Genomic DNA, 22,702 nt, shown 5'->3' with positions numbered 1-22,702 from the left:
CGACCGGGTGGCCAGAGACCTGGACACACACCTGACCTCCACTGTACACACACTCCTCAGTGCGTGAGTGTCTGTTCTCCAGTATACATCAATGACGATCTATGAATGGACAAAGCCTTCGATCACGTGATGCCATTCATTTCAATGTGAAGACTCGATAGAGCATTTGAAGCCAAGGAGGTTGGTTAAGATGGCGTCTCATGTAGGCGATTTATGTAGACATAACACGCGCAGTTTGAGCTACTCCAGGAAGTGACTTTGCAGGCTAGCTCAGTGTTACCCCTTTCATTGAGTATCAGGGTACTTTTATTTATTTGACCTTTATTTAACTAGGCAAGTCAGTTAAGAACAAACTTATTTACAATGACGACCTACCAGAAGACCACCTGCGTTGACGGGAGCATTGTCAAGCTGGAGGGTCATGTCAGGATGAGCCTACTCTTCCCTGTAATGCACAGCGTTGAGATTGCCTGCAATGACACACCGCCCCAGACCATGACGGACCCTCCACCTCCAAATCGATCCTGCTCCAGAGTACAGGCCTCGCTGTAACGCTCATTCCTTTGACGATAAACGCAAATCCGACCATCACCCCCAGTTGAGACACAACCATGACTCGTCAGTGGAGAGCACTTTTTGCCAGTCCAGTCTGTTCCAGCGAGGGTGGGTTTGTGCCCATAGGCAACGTTGTTGCCAGTGATGTCTGGTGGGGACCTGCCTTACAACAGGCCTACAAGCCCTCAGTCCAGCCTCTCTCAGCCTATTGCGGACAGTCTGAGCACTGATGGAGGGATTGTGCGTTCCTGGTGTAGCTCGGGCAGTTGTTGTTGCCATCCGCAGGTGTGATGTTCGGATGTACAGATCCTGTGCAGGTGTTACACATGGTCTGCCACTGCAAGGACGATCAGCTGTCCATCCTGTAGCGCTTTCTTAAACATCTCACAGTACGGACATTGCTATTTATTGCCCTGGCCACAACAGCATGCCTCTTTGCAGCATGCCTAAGGCACGTTCATGCAGATGAGCAGGGACCCTGGGCATCTTTCTTTTGGTATTTTTCAAAGAGTCCCTAGAAAGGCCTCTTTGGTGGCCTAAGTTTTCATAACTGTGACCTTAATTGCCTACCGTCTGTAAGCTGTTAGTGTCTTAACGACCGTTTTGGAAGTTATTTGGATTTTTACGAATTATCTTTGAAAGACAGGGTCCTGAAAAAGGGACATTTTTTTTTTTGTTTTTTATATATATATATATATATATATATATATATATATATATATATATATATATATATATATATATATATATATATATATATATATATATATATATATATATACACACACACAGTTGAAGTTGGAAGTTGACATACACTTAGGTCAACCACTCCACAAATGTCTTGTTAACAAACTATAGATTTGGCAAGTCTGTTAGGACATCTACTTTGTGCATGACACAGGTAATTTTTCCAACAATTGTTTAGACAGAATTTCACTTATTCACTATCACAATTCCAGTGGGTCAGAAGTTTACATACACTAAGTTGACTGTGCCTTTAAACAGCTTGGAAGATTCCAGGAAATGTCATGGCTTTATAAGCTTCTGATAGGCTTATTGACATAATTTGAGTCAATTGGAGGTGTTTTTCAAGGCCGACCTTCAAACTCAGTGACTTTTTGCTTGACATCATGGGAAAATCAAAAGATATCAGCCAGGACCTCAGAATTTTAAAAAAATATATTTTTTTTGTCCTCCAAGTCTGGTTCATCCTTGGGAGCAATTTCCAAACGTCTGAAGGTACTACGCTCATCTGCACAAACAATAGTACGCAAGTATAAACACCATGGGACCACGCAGCCGTCATACCACTCAGGAAGGAGATGCATTTTGCCTCCTAGAGATGAACGTACTTTGGTGCGGAAAGTGCAAATCAATTCCAGAACGACAGCAAAGGACCTTGTGAAGATGTTGGAGGAAACGGGTACAAAAGTATCTATATCCACAATAAAACGGGGCCTGTATCGACATAACCTGAAAGGCCGCTCAGCAAGGAAGTAGCCACTGCTCCAAAACCGCCATTAAAAAAGCCAGACTACGGTGTGCAACTGCACATGGGGACAGAGATTGTATTTTTTGGAGAAATGTTCTCTGGTCTGAAACAAAAATAGAACTTTGGCCATAATGACCATCGTTATGTTTGGAGGAAAAAGGGGGAGGCTTGCAAACCGCAGATCATCATCCCAACCGTGAAGCACGGGGGTGGCAACATCATGTTGTGGGGGTGCTTTGCTGCAGGAGGGACTGATGCACTTACAAAATAGATGGCATCATGAGGTTGGAAAATTGTGTATATATTGAAGCAACATCTCAAGACATTAGTCAGGAAGTTAAAGCTTGGTCGCAAATGGGTCTTCCAAATGGACAATGACCCCAAGCATACTTCCAAAGTTGTGGCAAAATGGCTTAAGAACAACAAGGTCAAGGTATTGGAGTGGCCATGACAAAGCCCTGACCTCAATCCTATAGAAAATGTGTGGGCAGAGATGAAAAAACGTGTGCGAGCAAGGATGCCTATAAACCTGACTCAGTTACACCAGCTGTCAGGAGGAATGGGCAAAAATTCACCCAACTTATTGTGGGAAGCTTGTGGAAGGCTACCCAAAACGTTTGACCCAAGTTAAACAATTTAAAGGCAATGCTACCAAATACTAATTGAGTGTATGTAAACGTCTGACCCACTGGGAATGTGATGAAGGGATAGGTGAAATAAATAATATTATTCTGACATTTCACATTCTTCAAATAAAGTGGTGATCCTAACTGACCTAAGAAAGGGGATTTTTACTAGGATTAAATGTCAGGAATTGGGAAACTGAGTTTAAATGTATTTGGATAAGGTGTATGTAAACTTCCGACTTCATTTGTATAAAGACTTGGAGCTAGCTGTTGTACTATTAAATTATCATTAACTTATTCTGTGTAACCTATCATAACTTACATCTGGTGTAAGAGAAGCAAATATTGGTACCAGGTTTATTTTTATTTTTTTATCCATGAAGATTGCCATCCTCCTGTTCACTATAATGGGGATCCTGTTTTCTGAAAACAATGCCTGCAGTACTGCAGTCGGCCTTGAACTTCGTGGCTTCAATGAGAGGGGGCAGTTCTCCCCTGGTGTACATCTAGCCAAACATTCTCATTGTGTGTGTGCATGCAGCATGAGTAGCCCGCTGTAGTGTTCACTGCTCACCCTTTTTAAAAGAGAACAGGTTTAGTAAACTCTTTGTATTGTGGTTTTCCCTTTTTGTTGTTGAAACCTATTAGTTTGGTAGTTGACAATTTTGGTTGGGAAAAGGCATGCGTTTCAGTGCCTTCAAGAATCCTTGAATACAGACAGCACAGCAGTGCTGGGTAGCCTCATCAGCATAAATATACATGCGTCTCTGGCTCACCTGTACCAGTAGGCCTACAGTCAGGGTGGAGTTGATGGTGCCTTTCATACTGTCTTAGGGAAAGTGTTCCTGTCTAGCAAGTTCAGAACAGCACATTGATATTTTGTATGAGGTTGTATTATATGACTACTTCAGTCTATTTTTATTTTTAACTGCGCTTTTAATGATATGGATTTATTTATAAAAAATACATTCTCACCTTTTAACTAGGCAAGTCAGTTAAGAACAAATTCTTATTTACAATGATGTGCGGCGAACAATTAGCCCGGCGTTATCCGGGTTTGGCTGGGGTAGACTCCCAATCACGGCCGGAAGTGAGAGCCTGGATTCGAACCAGGGACTCTAGTGACTCCTCTTGCGCTGAGATGCAGTGCCTTGTGCCACTCTGAGGCCTTCTTCTAAGAAACTCTCCATATAGGTTTAATAAATGACAAACTAGCATATAGGCTTCTGTTTAATTTTCTCAAGTTACAGAAATGTAAGAACATTACTCATATATCACATAGGCTAGGAATGCATGGGTCTCTAATGTAGCTTAACCATATTTATAAACCAGCTTTCTGTGACGCATGCATTTCTCAAGTTACTCACAAGGTCATTGGCGAATGATCACTGTGTGTGTTCATTTGGCAGCCCTTTGGACTACGAGCGTTTCAGAAAAGCAGCACAAGACGTCTCCTGCCACACGCAGAGCGGCTGGGCCAAGGTGAGGGATCTCTACTTTGCACCTGCTGTTACTGCCTATTAGGCCTAGTTCAGAAACAACCTAGACGCTTTTTCCCTAGCTCTTAGTAAATGCAAACACCACAGCCCTAAGGAATCTGATTAGGGCTGCGATGATCATGGAATGACTGGTATTTGTCAGCCAATTGACTGCGGTCACCGTTTTTATCGTTTGAATAGCAAAAAAGACACAGGCAACCGAAGACTGGTTTGCTACAACACCTTGCTGAAACAAGCAACAAAGTTTCATCACGTACGAATCCATGTTACCACAAACCGACTCAAATGTATGTCCTGCCTTCAGTCAGCTGTTTAGTCCACATCACAAAATTCTAAAACTAGCTACTTTTGTCTGGTCTCTCCTTATCTGCTGTTAGATGTAAGCCAAACTACTTTGCTGCTTTTGGGTGAAGTTTGTCGACTTGAATATGAAGTTGAGTAATAACATGGATTTTTTTTTTTTTTTTTACTGTTATGATTTTTTTTCTCACTGTCTTCATTCATAATTAGCGGTTACATGATTATACAATTACCGTGCCATCCCTGAATCTGATGTGTGGTGGAAGCTCCCCATAGCCTTGTTGAAAGTCCTGGTGGAACCACCATTTTGCTTTTACCCATCCTGGTTCCTTTGGGGTAGTGTCTTGAACTGGGCCTAATACACTGTCCCCAGGTGCTGGTGCCTTTAGTGCTGCTGCAGGCCCTACAGGGAGAAGGACAGATCCTGGCCACTCTCCTTCCTCTGGGGGTCAATTTCCTGGAGGAGGCTGAGGCGGACTACATCATCCGGCAGGGAGGATGGGTGAGTGGACACTGGACAAGGGGAGGGATGGGACGGAGGACAAGCCAAGAATGAACCACTTATTAATATCTTATGCAAAGTTCAAGCAGATTAATGTCTCAGCCTTGACCTGTTGGCTGCTGTTTCTTTTCACAACACACTATAGCCAGAGGAGGGTGCCAGAGATCCACTGTACATGGTTGGCTGTAAGGGCATTTAGTCATTGTTGAGAGACTGGCTATAGAGAGGGAGAGACCTCTTTTAGTTTACCTTTCACTCACTTAGCTAATGCAGCTAATTTAGCCTACTCAACCACTTGACTCTCTGAAGTGTCATGTTATTTATGTTAGCTAGCAGGCTATCTAACACGGCAACTCTTCCAAATCAAGGTAAGCTTTTGTGTTTTATTAATTTATTGCCACCGGGGCCTGCTGGTGTAACTATTAAAGTGCTTACTGTCTGATTGTGGGTTTACTAATGCGTTAGTTCTAGTTTGTTGACTTAAGTTAATATGGTGACAACGTAGGCTGTTTCGTGTTTATGGTATGACGGTTTGGCTTGGAGAAGTTTTTGCACCTGGTCACAGACCGCTGTTGTGATGTGCACTGAAGTCCACAGGCAAAGGGAAAAGGTGAGAGGAGGAGAGTGCATAGAAGGAATTATACAATGAGTAAAGTGATGATGCTGCTATGAAAGTGAACTGTCATCAGGGGTGTATTCATTCCGCTGATTCTGTTGCAAAACTTTTCTTAAACTGAAGCACACGGAACTGAACTGGGAGGGACCTAAGTGAATTTGTCCAAAATAAACTCTTGTTTTAGTTACAGAATGTAACATTTTGCAACTGGTTTGGACTAATGATTACACTCCAGATCAGCTAGATGCAGGCAAGAAAAAATTTGTCACACTCTGTCACCTTGATTATTCCAATTTGTCTCAATCTGTGCACCTATGTTATAAACGTTCATTTGTAGGGTAGTTTGTAGCAACCTCATCATGGGTATAGGGCAAATGTGAGTATCATGTTGAAGCCTAAACCTATCCATGTTACATTGAACTGGGTGACTGGAATATAAATGAGTCATCCAATGTGCTCTAATGAAAATAATGCCATGCTCATAAAGACAAATCATCCTTCCTAATCTTAAACGGCACCTACCACCACTGGACATGTAGAAGAAGTGGTTATGCTATCAATACAGATACAGTGTAGCCTATTCATTACAGTAACAAGCCCTAGGGAAAAGAAACACAAGGCTGTCCTTGTCTTGTGGTGAGAATAAGAATTGCTGTGGGGCAGTTTTTTAAAAACATTTATTTCAACTTTATTTAACTAGCTAGGCTAGTTGAGAACCAAGTTCTCATTTGCAACTGTGACCTGGCCAAGATAAAGCAAAGCAGTTTGACACACAACAGAGTTACACATGGAATAAACAAACACAATCAATAATACAGTAGAATAATCTATATACAGCATGTGCAAATGAGGTAGGATAAGAGGTAAGGCAAAAAATAGGCCATCGTGGAAAAGTAATTACAATATAGCAATTAAACACTGGAATGTTAGGATGTGCAGAAGATGAATGTGCAAGTTGAGAGACTGGGGTGCATGTTAAGTAAATTCAGTATGGGGATGAGGTAGATTGGCTGGGCTGTTTACAGATGAGCTATGTACAGGTGCAGTGATCTGTGAGCTGCTCTGACAGCTGGTGCTTAAAGCTAGTGAGGGAGCTAAGAGTCTCCAGCTTCAGAGATTTTTGCAGTTTGTTCCAGTCATTGGCAGCAGAGAACTGGAAGAACAGGCGGTCGGTCAGTGAAGGGATAACATACTACGACCATCTCTGATGCATCCTCCCTGACTCACTTATGCTCTCACATTATGTCCCTTGGCCATACTAACTTTGCCACATTCCCACTTATGTCAGGAATGGTCCATAGGCTAGGGCTGGGAACGCAGGGGGAGGGAGAGAGTGGAGTAGAGGGCGTGGGGGTGGGTATGACACGCCAGTGGAAACTCCTCCTGTGGTGTGAAGTTAAAGCTCCGTTACTGTCATTCTGTCACAGCGGTGTGTGTGGCTCCACTTCGCTACAACAGGGTCCCCCTTTCTCTCCACTCCTCCCTCCCTTTGTCTCTGGCTCTCTTTTTGTTGTTGTTGGGACTCTTTCTGGGCTTCTAAACCTGCTCAGGGAACCACTTACTGTATAGTTGCTGGGTCACAGTCAGGTAGGTCATTCATCTTGTGCTTTTTGGTGGCGCGTGTTTGTAGAGGACTGTGGGAGAACATTGATCGTAGTTCGTAAGAGACGGTTGGGGGGGGGATTGAAGAACTCTAGACCGTAGGGAAGGGCTTGCGTCTCCGAATCTGGTTTTAGCTCGTTTGACCGTGATGTGAAGTGTGTGGATATCTGAGTTGACAGTTTGAACACAGTGCCTAGAACACAATAATCCCTAAGGTCCTCTGACGGAGCATTTAGAACAGAACAGAATGCACTGAATTTTCCCTCAATCTATCTTGCAACTTTTACAGACAAGAAATTCCCAAACAACCTCCTGGGTTATCACTTATTGAGCGATTTTGATTGGTTGTAGTTATCACTGTAAATCTGATGGGTGGCAGATTGATTTAGATGACGGGTACGTCGTGCCATCCTCGTGACCGTGGTCCCTCCTGTGTTTGGTGGCTCTGACAATGACCATGCCTTTTTGTTTAATTACATTAGGAAACAAAAAGGATTATGACCCCAATGTCATGTTCACTTCATTGAACAACAAGACCAGCAGCTCATAAATCCGACCCGGCCATGGGAGGGGGGGGGGGGGGTGATGAGTAAGCAAGGGGAATGCAATACACTAGAGACATTTTGAATAAGGATGGCTTCTGATACAAAATGGACTAGCATGGGTATGACTGCATTTGAACCTGTTCACCATGAAGGGTTTGGGTCTGTGACATACTGGAACTGTGTGAGAGCCTAAAACACTGTGGCTAATCTAAGAGTGAGGGGTGTGTCTGTATTAAACTTGGCTGGTGCAGAGGTCTTTATCTGACCTTTGCCCTTGAACACCCCGACACACCCTGTCCATCTATTTCTAGCCCTGTCCTTCAGACAGCACTGACTGCTGTCCTTCAACACGACAGTGAAAACTGCTGCTCGTGTGTGTTCTGACAGGGACCTTCAGCCATGTCCTATTACAGACCTTGTCATGGGTGATGCAACTCCTGTCGCTCGGAAGTGACCGGACAAATATTGTCTCTGACACCTTGTCTAAGGTCATCTGGGAGAGGAAGGCTAAAATGTTCAGAAAATGAATGCAGTAATAGTTTCATTTTGGTGTCCCTCAAACTGCTTGTGACAGGTGTGCTTACGTTGCGTTCTCAAATTGCGCAGCCTCCGTTGCAGCGCACAATAGTCAAGTTACTTGCCAAAAGGCCACAAACTGGACAGATTAGTCAGGCAAATGCCCAAATACTTTCACATATACTGAATTTTGGTTGCCTTATAAACACACGGGGACAAATCATATTTTTTTTGGGGGGGGGGGGGGGGGTGTTCTGGTCTATGTCAGGCTGCACAGCCCTCTGTTATGTTACGTAAGATTTCTCTGCTGCTGGGGTGAAATGCTGAGTGCATCTCTTTGTTTTGCAGTGTCGGGCTCTGCTGAGGAAAAATTACCAGAAGCCAGACTGGCCTACTTATAGTTCTATCCTCCCAGAGCAGTGTCACCTCTCAACTGCTAACAGCTGAACCCAGGTCAGATCCCCACTGTAGGATGGTCAGGGCATCTATGCTAATAGCCGAACCCAGGTCAGTGTCTACTGCTGCTGTCTGACCTGCGTCACACATACTTACACAGCGAGAGCAACACAACCTTTTGTGCTGGACACCTGGTCTCAAGGTCTTCTGTCTGATGCTCCAAGGCCAAACAGTCTCGCTATCTGGCTGTTACCAGGCTCTCTTGTTGAAACTCATCTCATAAATGAGGGCAAACTGGTCATTTTTTTTAGTTAGGTGTTAATTTGTAGAAGACGAGTAGTCATTCATCCATGTGGCTTTTCCCATCAGGCCAGCTGCTTCACATTAACCCTCCTGGATAAACCTGGTTATAGGCCTACACCCAGCTGCAGTCAATCTAACACAAGAAAGGAGGCCATGCCTCTCTTGGGGGCAACTGGATCCTTGTATTTTTTTTTAATGAAAGCTACTTCCTAAAAGGGTACATGATGTCTTACTCGTTTGACACGGTAGGTTAGAATAGCTTTGTTGCTCTTTAGTGTTAGTGGATTAATTGGATGAGGGAGGAGTGATGGGATTAGGGTCAGTAATAATGGGGGAATCCTGACTGGGGGATGTTTTTATGTCACTGACAACGCTCTTGTGCGACTATATTGAATGGCCATTATGTTACTGTGTCCAGTGGCCCCTCCTGGAAGTCAATCCCCTTTGATGGCACTTCATAGCAGCACACGACACTAAATGAGAGGTATTGTTAGTATGGGTCCCTCGTTCTGAAACCAACTCACTACTATGGGATTATAGTTTCTGAGAAACAAAATTTGTATCTGAGTATACTGGAAGGTTAGATGCCTCTGGGCTGGCTGGCTAAGCATGGAGCCTGACGTCATCATGAGTCTCTCAATGTCTGACTACCAAGAACTCCTCTGTTAATGTTATGTTACGTAAGCAGTCTTGGGGCGGCAGGTAGCCTAGTGGTTGGAGCATTGGGCCGGTAACCAAAAGGTTGCTAGATCGAATCCCCGAGCTGACAAGGTAAAAATCTGCCGTTCTGCCCCAGAACAAGGCCGTTAACCCACTGTTCCTAGGCGTCACTGTAAATAAGAATTTGTTCTTAACTGACTTGCCTAGTTAAATAGAAATTAAACGTACATTTATCAGAACACCCAGACCGGTGTCCATAAACATAATTGCAAATCTGTACACACCAATGCATACATGTAGGCTAAGCATTAAAGGTCCAATGCAGCTGTTCTTTTTTTTCTCTCTATATTCGATCATTTCTGATTTTCTTATGTAGCTTGGGTTCCATCCAATTGTTGACAGATTTTCATGAAAATTCACATTATGAGGTCATGTGTTTGACTGCGCTGGGCCTTTAACATTGGAACAGACACCAAAAACCAATTATCCTTTCACATTATCTTTTGGAGCAAAGAAAAATGAGTGAAATTAAGTCAGCCAGTCTGTAACATGACTTGAGTTCCCAATTCTAATATTTGTGTTGGCAAAGAGCTCTGGTATGTTTGGGTGACAGGTAGCAAGTCACATGTGACTGAGAGCCTGCTGGGACAAACTACCAGCTCTCATTTCAAACGATGCAGGCTTCCAAGTCTTTACTAAAAGGATCTCGTACTGTATTTTAGATGTGGCTGTACATGTGATACTAGTGTGGGATTAAATGTTGCCCTTCACTGGTGATTTAATTTTTTTACACCGGAGCCTAGTATCGCAGCAGGTAGTCTAGCAATTAAGAGCGTTGGGCCAGTAATCGAAAGGTCTCTGGTTCGAATCCCCAAGCTGACTAGGTGAAAGTTCTGTGGCCTTGATCAAGACACTTAACCCTAATTGCTCCTGTAAATCACTCTGGATTAGAGCATCTGCTAAATGACTAAAATGTAAATGTATAGCCTATGTAATCACCAATCACTCACAACCTCACTGTACCTTGACTGTTAAGGTTGTGGTAACTGTTCATAGGTGCAGTGGAGCGTAGTGTCATCCCTGAGGTAAGTTTAACTGTGGGTGTGTGGCGGTATCACTTCCCTCATTGTGTGGTACAGGTGTTTTAACACAGCATTGTCGAGTGGTACATACACTGCCTTCAGAAAGTATTCCCACCCCTTGACTTTTTCCACATTTTGTGTTACAGCCTGAATTTGACATTTTATTAAATTCAGATTTTGTCACTACACACACTATCCCTTAATGTCAAAGTGGAATTACGTTAATAAAAAATGAAAAGCTGAAATGGCCGGTGTGTAATAATAATATTTAACATTTATTTAATTAGGCAAGTCTGTTAAGAACAAATTCTTATTTACAGTGACCGCTTAACCCGAATGACGCTGGGCCAATTGTGCGCCGCCCGAGTCATTTAAGTATTCAACCCTTTTGTTTTAGCAAACCTAAATAACTTCAGGACTAAATTTTAATAAGTTGCATGGACTAACCTGGTGTGCAATGGTGTTTAATGTGATTTTTGAATGACTACTCTGTACCCCACACATACATCTGTGATGTCCCTCAGACGAGCAGTGAATTTTAAACACCGATTCAACAGACCAGGGAAGTTTTCCAATGCCTAGCAAAGGGCACCTATTGGTAAAAATAAAAACAGCAGACTTTGAATATCCCTTTGAGCATGGTGAAGTTATTAATTACACTTTGTATGGGTTATCAATACACCCAGTCACTACAAAGATACAGGCGTCCTTTCTAACTCAGTTGCTGGCGAGGAAGGAAACTGCTCAGGGATTTCACCATGAGGCCAATGGTGACGTTAAAACAGTTTAATGGCTGTGATAGAAAACTGAGGGGTGGATCAACAACATTGTAGTTACTCCACAATACTAACTTGAATGACGGTGTGAAAGGGACGCCTGTACAGAATGACAAATATTCCAAAACATGTATCCTGTTTGTAATAAGGCACCACTAAAGTAATATTGCAAAACATTTGGCAAATCTAACTTTTGTCCTGAATACAAAGCATTGTTTGGGGCAAATCCAACACATCACTGAGTACCACTCGAATCACTAATTTGAAAAATATTTTCTGATTTTCCATCATGGTGGTGGCTGCATCATGTTATGGGTATGTTTGTCATCGGCAAGGACTAGGGAGTTGTACTACAATTTAAATTGAATAGAGCTAAGCAAAGTCTTAAAGGAAAATCTGGTTGTATGCTTTCCAACACACTGGGCGACATCCACCTTTTCAGCAGGACAATAACCTAAAATGCAAAGCCACATTTATACAGTGGAGTTACTTACCAAGACAACATTGAATGTTCTTGAGTGGCCTAGTTACAGTTTTGACTTAAGTTGGCTTGAAAATCTATGGCAACACTTGAAAATGGCTGTCTGCTAAACAACCAACTTGACAGAGCTTGAATAATTTTAGAAAGGATAATGTGCAAATATTGTACAATCCCGGTGTGTAAAGCTCTTATACCTACCCAGAAAGACACACAGCTGTAATTGCTGCCAAAGGTGATTCTAACATGTATTGACACGGGGGGGTTGAATACTTAGCTAATCAAAATATTAGTGTTTGATTTTCCATTAATATAGTATTTTGTGTAGATTGTTGACAAAAAAATAGTGAAAAGTCAAGGAGTGTGAATACTATCGGAAGGCACTGTAGTTTGGGAAGAGCTGTTCCTGTGTGGGGCCGCCTGACTTCCTCTCAGGGGAACAGTGTGTGTAGTAGTTTGTCTTTCTGTGGGTGTGTGTGTGTCGTAGCGAGGGTGGGGAGTTTTGTAACACACCTGACAACCGATCACAACACCTCAAAATTCTGTTGTACAACGGCAACTGTCTTTGTATCAACGTGGTGTGTGAAGTTATAGGTGTTCATTTTTTATCACCTTTTATTTAACCTGGTAGGCTAGTTAAGATCAAGTTCTCATTTACAACTGCGACCTGGCCCAGATAAAGCAAAGCAGTGCGACAGAAACAACACAGTTACACATGGAATAAACAAACGTGCAGTCAATAACACAATAGAAAAGTCTATATACAGTGTGTGCAAATTAAGTAAGATTAGGGAGGCAATAAATAAGCTGTAGTGGCGAAATAATTACAATTTCGCAAATAAACACGAGTGATAGATGTGCAGAAGATGAATGTTCAAGTAGAGATACTGGGGTGCAAAGGAGCAAAAATATATATAAATTGGTCTATGTGCAGCTATCTGTAAGCTGCTCTGATAGCTGATGCTTAAAGTTGGAGAGGGAGATATAAGGCTTCAGAGATTTTTGCAATTCATTCCAGTCATTGGCAGCTGAGACCTGGAAGGATTGGCGGCCAAAGAAGGAATTGTCTTTGGGGGTGACCAGTGAAATATACCTGCTGGAGTGCGTGCTACGGGTGGGTGCTGCTATGGTGACCAGTGAGCTGAGATAAGGCGGGGCTTTACCTAGCAAAGACTTGTAGATGACCTGGAGCCAATGGGTTTGGCAACATATGACGCGAGGGCCAGCCAACGAGAGCATACAGGTCGCAGTGGTGGGTAGTATATTGGGCTTTGGTGACAAAACGAATGGCACTGTGATAGACTGCATCCAGTTTGTTGAGTAGTGTTGGAGGCTATTTTGTAAATGACATCGCCGAAGTCAAGGATCGGTAGGATAGTCAGTTTTACGAGGGTATGTTTGGTGGCATGAGTGAAGGAGGCTTTGTTGCAAAAAAGGAAGCTGATTCTAGATTTAATTTTGGATTGGAGATGCTTAACTACCAGACACCTAGGTAGTTGACCACATATTCCAAGTCCGAACCGTCCAGAGTAGTGATGCTAGGCGGGCGGGCAGGTGCGGGCAGCGATCGGTTGAAGAGCATGCATTTAGTATTTCATACAGGGAGTGAAGTTAAGGATGACAGGTGTGGACATCTCAAGTTTGGTGTTTGTTTTCATATGAAGTAGCCAAAATATCTAGATTTTATTTCACTTGTGTCTGCTTATGCTGTGTCCTAGAAAATCAGATTTCCCCATTTGGTCATGTTTTTAGCTGCTAGCTACTGAATAATTGGTGGTCTACTTAGCCTGCTGATGGGGAGAGCTTTACCATATGCTCTTTTGAGAACATAGGAAAATAAGTCGTTTTTTGGATTTAGTAACTGGTTAAAGGTCTCCTGCAGATTTATTTCATTTGCCCAACAGTTGTTACTCCCAGATGGAGACCTATTCATGTGGCCCTCACACAACATGGCTGCCCTTCTTTATCCAACCACTTAAAACCCTGCCCAGAGAGGAGGGTTTTTAAAAAAATGATGTCAACCACTCTCCCACACGCAAATCCGCTTACACCCAGACAGTGCATGCTAGGAAGGGTTGGCGTTTAGTTTTAATCCCCTGCCTGGCCTCCCGGGATGCAGCCTGGCCTCTGAGAGAATGTCCTTGTAAGGAGAATAACCTTCAGTCAGGCTATAGGCCCTTAGCTCAAACACCTGTATTTTACATAGATACAATATGGCCCCATTTTAGTTATGAAAATGTTCTGTGAGTCCGATGCAAATAAGTAGTCATTTGCAAGCCTGTTTGAATGGAAGAGAAATGTACCAGAGCCGTTTATTTAGCCTACCTGAATGAACCGTAACAGTTTAACCTTATCTTTTCATGGGGGAGATGTGGATTAGGCTGACTCAGTTAGTGCTGTCAGAGCCATCCTGTCAAGTCCATGGCACCCTGCTACCCCTACCGTGCTCTGTGGGAATTCAGTTTGAGCTCTGAGGCAGCCATTTTCACACCGTCTGACACGCGATGCAGCCACCTAAAGTGCTGATGTTCAAGCTTCCTACACAAAGATCTCCCTTTTTATTAAATGTGCCTGAATAGCCTCCTACCCACTTACCTACCTGGTCAAATATTGACATCTAAAAACAGTGCTTTCGAAAGTAATCAGACCCCTTGATTTCCCCCCCTCCCGCAATTTGTTACGTTACAGCTTATTCTAAAATGGATTAATGTTTTTTTTTCCCCTCATCTACAATCTACACACAATACCCCATAATGACACAGCATTATGGGGTATTGCAAAAATTATTTAAATAACTGAAATCACATTCACAAGTATTCAGACCCTTTACTCAGTACTTTGTTGAAGCACCGTTGGCAGCGATTTTAAAGCCTCAAGTCTTCTTGGGTATGACGCTACAAGCTTGGCACACCTGTATTTGGGGAGTTTCTCGCATTCTCTGCAGATCGGATGGGGAGCATAGCTGCACAGCTATTTTCAGGTCTCTGCAGAGATGTTTGATTGGGTTCAGGTCTGGGCTCTGGCTGGGCCACTCAAGGACATTCAGAGACCTGTAGAGACCCGAAGCCACTCCTGCGTTGTCTTGGCTGTGTGCTTAGGGTCGTTGTCCTGTTGGAAGGTGAACCTTCACCCCAGTCAGGTCCTGAGCGCTCTGGAGCAGGTTTTGATCAAGGATCTCTGTACTTTGCTCCGTTCATCTTTCCCTCGATCCTGACTACTCTCCCAGTCCCTGCCTCTGAAAATTCTCCTCACAGCATGATCCTGCCACAACCATGCTTCACCGTTTCTTTCAGACGAGATGCTTGGCATTCAGGTCAAGAGTTCAATCCTGGTTTCTTCAGACCAGAGAATCTTGTTTCTCATGGTCTGATAGCCAATAGGCACCCAAAGGACTAACTCCAAGCGGGCTGTCATGTGCCTTTTTTTTTTATTGAGGAGTGGCTTCCGTTTGGCCACTCTACCATAAAGACCTGATTGGTGGAGTGCTGCAGAGATTTGACCTTCTGGAAGGTTCTCCTATTTCCACAGAGGGATTCTGAAGCTCTGCCAGAGTGACCATCGGGTTCTTGGTCACCGCTCTGACCAATGCCATTCTGTCCCGATTGCTGTTTGGCTGGGTGGCCAGTTCCAAGAGTCTTGGTGGTCCCAAACTTCTTCCATTTAATGATGGGAGGCCACTGTGTTCTTGGACCTTCAATGCTGCAGAAATGTTTAGGTTTGTTTCCTCAGATCTGTACCTCGGCACAATCCTGTCTCGTAGCTCTACGGACAATTCCTTCGACCTCATGGCTTCGTTTTTGCTCTGACATGCACTGTAAACTGTGGGACCTTTTTAATATAGACGTGTGTGCCTTTCCAAATGATGTCAAATCAATTTAATTTATCACAGGTGGACTCCAGTCAAGTTGTAGAAACATCTCAAAGATGATTAATGGAAACAGGATGCACCTGAGCTAAATTTGAAGTATCATAGCAAAGGGTCTGAATAACTATGTAAAGGTATTTCTGTTTTATTTTTAATGCATTTGCAAACTTTTCTAAAAACCTATTTGCTTTATCATTGAGGAAAATAAATAATGTAATCCTTTTTAGAATAAGGCTGTAACGTAAGTCATGGGGTCTGAATACTTTCCAAATGCACTGTATAGGCCTAAATGGAACTATTGGAGCAGTACTGTGGCTAATAGAATGCAATTTTGATTTATTTAGCTAGGCAAGTCGGTTAAGAAAAATCTTATTTACAATGACTGCCTTGTTCAGGGGCAGAACGACCGATTTGTACCTTGTCAGCTCTGTGATTCGATCTAGCAGCCTTTCGGTTACTGGCCCAACACTCTAACCACTAGGCTACCTGCCGCCCCAGATTCAATCTACAGCAGGGTTCCCCATCTGACGCTACAAATGGTTTTCTGAGCTAGAAAAGAAACTGTGAAAACACCAGAATCTGTGATCTTAATTAGGGAAATCTGTTCCGGTATTCCCACGCGTGCTAGAGAGACACATGATCATATACAAATGTAAGCAAGGTTTGAAATCGTTTTAGTCAAGTATTATATGTTTGGGCTCCTTGCGGTGAATTTGCGGTCTACAAATGATTTGTAATTATGTTCCGGCCCTCCGACCATCCCAAGAAAAAATCCTTCCTCAGCTGAATCTAGTTGGAGATCCCTGCTCTACAGCCAAAATGACTGTTAGATTAGATTATGTCCAGGCTGCATCACATCCGGCCGTGATTGGGAGTCCCATAGGGCAGCGTCCGGGTTTGGCCGGGGTAGGACATCATTGTAAATAAGAATTTGTTCTTAACTGACTTGCCTAGTTAAATTTAAAAAATAAAGTAAAACATCAGGCTTCTGACCCGGTTGTTAGTTCCCATTCACACCACTCGTTGGAATTCAGTGTGTGTTTTCTGAGACAAGTTTACATTTTGACCTACTGTAGACGCTACTTTGATCATTTGATATTGATACCATAAGAAGAGATGCGCATACAAACAGAAACCTGTGTCACAATAGCCTGGTTGGGAGTATATACCATTGTTTAATTTGTTTTCAAGCTTGTGCCCATTGCCCTATATTCAGTTACTTAAGAGCAGCTACGGACCGGCAGCTCTCTGAGGATACCTTTTTTAGAAGTCTGTCACCACTATCAGAATTATTTTATTTCCCAGTAAATAAGATGCACCGGTTCTAAATAGGTTTTACTCTAGTCGATCACTCCCATGGGCTATGGCCCTTTGTCAATGGTGTCGACTTCATCAAGACCAGGGTAGGTGCATACAGCAACTCTAAACAAATGTTAAAGCACAGAAATATTAATTAGATTGTGATATCCTCAGTGTTTTCCTTTAGAATGGTCAGTAGGAAGTTAAGTCGAGACAAAAGGTCTGTGATAACACCGATGACGTACTGTAGCCTCAGATGGGCTGATTGGTTTCAGGTGGTGACTGCACACTTTACCAAACCACATCAAAGCCTTTGTATTGCAGCTCCTGTGAGATATAAGTGAAAGATGTGACATTGAACTTTACTGAGGTGTGCGTCACTTTTTTTTACTGTGATATTGCTTTAAAATTCACAAGAATTGGGAGTATCCGTACCTTTCTTAGCAGTGGACCAGTAGTGGCAGAGGTGTTGACCTTCTTTTTTTTTTTAAGTGTCAGTCTCATTTATTTATCCCACAAGGTCATAAGCTTATTATATCCCACCCATCAGCACTTTGTGAAAATGCAATGCTTGTTATTTTTGTGATTCCATATTGACCACTGAACTTGTGTTCCCTCTCAGGGTACAGTGTTTAGCCTGGAGGAAGAGGAGCAGCAGGGCTTGATCATAGCCGAGGACAGCAACGACATCTATATCCTGTCTGGAGAGCAGCTTCCCACATCGCTGCTGGGCACCGGAGATAACAGTGAGCTGGGCAGCTGGCAGACAGAAAGCTTACGTGTGTCTCTGGCAGGCCACGAGTCCTGGGCACAGGTGGGCATGATGGACCATCCCGAAGACCTCAAGAGCCTTGAAAGCAACGAGGGCAACCTCTCAGAGGAGCGCAGCGAGAACAACTCTTCCAACTCTGACATTGTGCACGTAGAGCGAGAGGACGCAGAGGAGGGTGAGGGCGGGGCAGAGGCGCCTGAGCTGCAGGAGATCATGCTGAGCGTACTGGGGACGGAGAGCGAACTGGCCAAGCTGAGGGCGGAGTTTAGGGATGACACCCCGCCTCCTGTCCCAGCAGCCCCAGAGCCTGTGGTGGGATGTCTGGAGGAGCCGGTCGTCTTCAAGACCCCTGCTCCCCTGTCGGCGGTCCCGTCAGAGCCAGAACCGCGTGCCCCATCCACTGTTCCCATGTCAGAGCCCGAATCCCCTGCACTAGCCCCTGTGGTTGAGCCTGCCCCTGTTGTTGAGGCAGCAACCGCCAAGGTGCCCCCTACTCCCCAACCAGCAGAGCAAGTCCCAGAGCCAGTCCCAATGCCAGTCGCAGCAGCACCACCCCAGCCAGAGCCCGTTCTAGAAGAGCCCCAGCCTGAACCTCAGTCAGAGACCGTGTTGGAGCTGGCAACAGCGCCTGTCCTGGAGGCACCCCCAGTCCCTGTGGAGACCCCTGTGGCCCCAGCTGAGGAGGCCCCAGTGCAAATGGAACCAGAGCCCAAGTTGGAGCTTCCAGTGCTGCTTTACGGTGGAGCTGCCCTGGTGGCCCTAGCTGCTGTAGTGGCCTGGGTAGTCCTGACCCACCGGAAGAGGTAGCCTAGCGGTGCTCCTGACCTGGGCCCCAGACCTCACCACCTCCCTGGTCCCTGCCTAGCTCACTGCAGGTAACCTGGGCTGCTGTGCTGCCAACGCCAGGTGCACACACCATGGCAAAATGAACTCTTCTTTTCCTCCGTTCTCATCTCATCTGGTGTTTTGATGTGTTTCTCTTCAGTTGTACAATTGAGGTGATGGGTCGGCGACAGCAAACTGGAAAGGACATATTTTACATTTTTATCTTGGTTTCTCTATTGTGTGTTTTCTGGGGGTGTGGTTCTGTCCTGTGCCATCTTGATGCATGTGAACGATACAAGCAGGGTGTCTGTTACCCTCTCGGCTGGCGCTTCGGTACCTCTTTGTCCTCAGCCTAGTGGGTGTAGCTCAAGTCATAATTGCCAATTCTGTTGCAAAAAAGGGGTAGAGGAAAGGGCACCTATTCCAATAGATTTTTCTATCTGGAAATATTAGAAAAAGTATGTTCTGACTACCTTTTGTCCACTGAAAAACAATCCTGTCTTCAAGAGCAGGTTGAGGATGAGATGAATGTGGTTATGTAGAATTTATTTTTATGGCAGTTAACAGATCATGATTAGACTCATTTTTGTTTTTATAATTGTATGTGATGTTGGGATATAAGACTCACTACTGGAGACCCTGACATACCTGTAAAATAACTATCTGCAGATTTAAAAGGGACAATTCTTCATATAGCACTTCATTGAGATGATTAATATCACACTAGAATATGAAGTAGAAATATTTATGATCTACTCCCCCACTATATTAACAGTCACTTACTACATCAACTGATGATAAATGTATTATTTTGTAAATTATTCGGGCCAATTTTTTTTGGGGAGGGGGAAATTAGGGATTCCACTTTAAGATGTGAATGGGATGCCTTGACTCAAGGGTATATATTTTCACATGAATATAATATATCACTGTACCTAATTTAATTCATTTAGCTAACACATTTTGACACAGGAGTCTTCTCTTTATATAGTGTTGTAATGTATGGTCATATTGCAGTATTATAATAATTGCAATGAAATAGATTTTTTTTAATAGTGTCATAAAAAGGGACAAGCTGAGGATAAAGATTACCGCAGCTAACAGCCGGAGTGGGATACACCATTGCGTTTTATAACTTGCCATCTCTTTGGTTTTGAGGGGACTGTGATGGGTGAATGTGTTATTCAACATTCCAGGCATGAAGATGCATCCTTGAAAATAGATGTGTAGATCTGTCATTGTGTGTGAGAAGGTCAACCACTCCTAAAGCCAGTTTAACCATGATGGCACCATGGTCAATACTGGTCCAGGCACTGTGTTCTGTCGACAGGGAATGGAGGGTTGGGAATGACTGCACCAAGATCCACTTTGTCTCTGTTTGTTTGGTGAATTTCATACTCGTATGTTCAACTCAAAAGGTTTAAGATTGAAATATTAAACATGAAAGGTATATAGTCCGTCTATTTGATTTAATCTGAGACTATCAGAAGGAGAAATGTTTTGTCTTGAATCAATTTATTCTCTCATTCCCAACTCAAATGTCTATTTAAGAAATGGGGCACGAGGGGGTGTGGTATATAGCCAATATATCACGGCTAAGGGCTGTTCTTGGGCGCGACGCAACACGTCATGCCTGGATGCAGCCCTTAGCTGTGGTATATTGGCCATATACCACAAACCCCCGAGGTTCTTTATTCTATTATAAACTAGTTACCATTGTAAAAAAAATAATTTAAAAAAGATGAAAGCTGTTTTGTCATACCCATGGTATACGGTCTGACATACCACGGCTGTCAGCCAATCAGCATTCAGGGCTCGACCCACCTAGTTTATAATGGTAAATAACCTCACATGGACTGTTTTTCTTCCTCCACATGGTTCAATGTTTGTTCCCTCTGCTGGCCCAAACTGCCCACCCGGCACTGCCTTGCCATTCCGCTGTAACCCTACCTTTCATGCCTTCCTTTCTACAATCGAGACTTCTAAACAAAGCTTAACAGCTGTTTGCTGTCTTCTTCCCACTACTAGCAAAGCTTCCACTCAGGCTTGAGAAATGGAAGTCTGTCCACAACTTGAAGAGTAGGAACAACACACATGCCAGCCCTGCCACAGACAATCAACAGAGCTAATGAAACCTCATATATTCCTCTGTTTGTTGTGTACAATGTGAATCCAAAATAAAATCTGTGCTGTTGGCCTCGAGTCAGTGTGTGTTTAAGGTAATTATTTGTATAACTAGGCACTCTTTGGGAGCATGCAATGTGAACACTTGATCCGAATGATCATGTAGTGATGGCCATTGGTCTACAGTTAACCCGATTGTCCAGCTTTGTTCTGTTCACCGGTTAGTGAATTTGCACAGTATACTTGGTTAATATCAGTATTGTAAAGACTCACACATCTCACTACTGCACTAACTGCACTGTTGCTTAGCCAAGTGTAGATACAACCATGTGTGTTTTGTGGTGGTAAACAACAGCAAGATGTATGGTTGAGAAATTAAATGGTTGTTGACCAGTGGAGGCTCCTCAGAGGAGGAAGGGGAGGACTATCCTCAGTGAATTTCAGTAAAATAGTGAAATGTTTAAAGTTATTTTTGGATAACTCTAAATATATTCACACCAGATAATTGATCTAAATGCCCTGTCTTGCAATGAAGGCCTACAAGTAGCCTTAACAGCACTCTGTAGGGTAGCGCCATGGTGTAGTCAATGTACCCTCCTCTGGGTACATTGACTTAAATACAAAACCTAGGAGGCTCGTGGTTCTCTCCCCGTTCCATAGACTTACAATAATTATGACAACTTCTGGAGGATGTCCTCAACCAATCAGTAATTGCGGCATGAACTGACACCCAATCAAAGGATCAGAGACCGAAACTAGTACTGAAAGCATAAGCTACAGCTAGCTAGCACTGCGGTGCTTAAAATGTGAGTTGACTCAGACAATAGTTTAACAGTTTTGAACAAATTAATTTCCTTAATGTGTGAAAGTTAAATATTTCTAAAAAATATTTTAGAATTTCCCGCGCTGCCTTTTCAGCGGAATGTTGGGGGGGGGTTCCATTAGCAGAACGTGTGTCCTAGACAGGTTAAACATGAAGGGTGAGCACGCTATATATATATATATATAAATAAATAAACTTAGCTAGCAAATGGAGCTAGTTAAGCCTACTCAAACACCTGGCTCAAACAGAGAGGGACGCTATATTAGCTAGCTGGTTATGGCTATCCAACACTGGAACTCTCAAGTCAAGGTACGTTTTTGGTTGATTGTAGCTGGTTTACTAACGCGTTATTTTGGCTATGTTGACTATGACGCTAGCTAATATGGTGACGATGTAGGCTGTGTGTAGCGGTTAAGATATGAAGGTTTGGCTTACAAAGTTATTTTTTTTTTTGCCTGGTCACAGACCGCTGATTTGTTGTCCACTGAAGTCCACAAACGAAGGGAAAGGGAGAGAAGGAGTAGATGCGAAAAGGAATTGTACAACGAGCAAAATAATCATGCAGTTTGTATGTGGATGCTAGGAAAGTGAACTGTTTGGATGTGATCAGGGGTGTATTCATTACACCGATTCCGTTAAACTGTGATAAACACAACTGCATTTGTCCAATAGAAACTCCAATTTGCAACTGTTGGACTAATGATTACACCATAGATAAGCTAGATGCAGGCAAGAGTGTGCAAGGCGGTATTGAATTATTGAATGTGCACTGTCACCTTGAGTCCTCAAATTTTTATTTTGACCTGTGCACCTACAGTGTAAACTTTCATTCATAGGCTAAGATGTAGCAACCTCATGATAGGTATAGGGAAAATGTGAGTATCATATATTAGCCTAAACCTATTGATGTTACATCGAGCTATTTATTTATTTTATGGCCATGCTCATAAAAAAACTTTGAATACATGAAAGCATCCTTGTACAATTGTAAGTCTGTTACGTATAGGTACACTAATGAATCAGAAACAAAGGGAACCAGTGAGTAT

General features: G+C 43.3%; 1 protein-coding gene across 2 annotated transcripts in view; it reads left to right on the top strand.

Moving 5' to 3' along the window:
* Window positions 1-20,911, top strand: part of LOC139407332 (bcl-2-like protein 13) — a 47,140-nt gene extending 26,229 nt beyond the window's left edge. The window contains exons 4-8 of one of the 2 annotated variants that reach the window (XR_011634090.1): window positions 1-63; window positions 4,083-4,155; window positions 4,846-4,974; window positions 17,735-20,277; window positions 20,360-20,911. The exon at window positions 1-63 is cut by the window's left edge and continues 94 nt beyond it. Coding sequence is in view for 1 of the 2 variants with exons in the window: in XM_071151039.1 (XP_071007140.1) it covers window positions 1-63; window positions 4,083-4,155; window positions 4,846-4,974; window positions 17,735-18,691 (1,222 nt within the window). In the remaining variant the exon portion in view is untranslated. Of the gene's footprint in view, window positions 64-4,082; window positions 4,156-4,845; window positions 4,975-17,734 lie in introns of both variants that reach the window. The other variant, XM_071151039.1, reaches the window with a different exon arrangement.
* Window positions 20,912-22,702: the final 1,791 nt, after the last annotated feature.

Source organism: Oncorhynchus clarkii, chromosome 1 (genome assembly GCF_045791955.1).
Source record: "Oncorhynchus clarkii lewisi isolate Uvic-CL-2024 chromosome 1, UVic_Ocla_1.0, whole genome shotgun sequence".
In the NCBI taxonomy this organism is placed as follows: Eukaryota; Metazoa; Chordata; class Actinopteri; order Salmoniformes; family Salmonidae; genus Oncorhynchus; species Oncorhynchus clarkii.
This window is presented reverse-complemented; position numbering and strand designations above follow the sequence as displayed.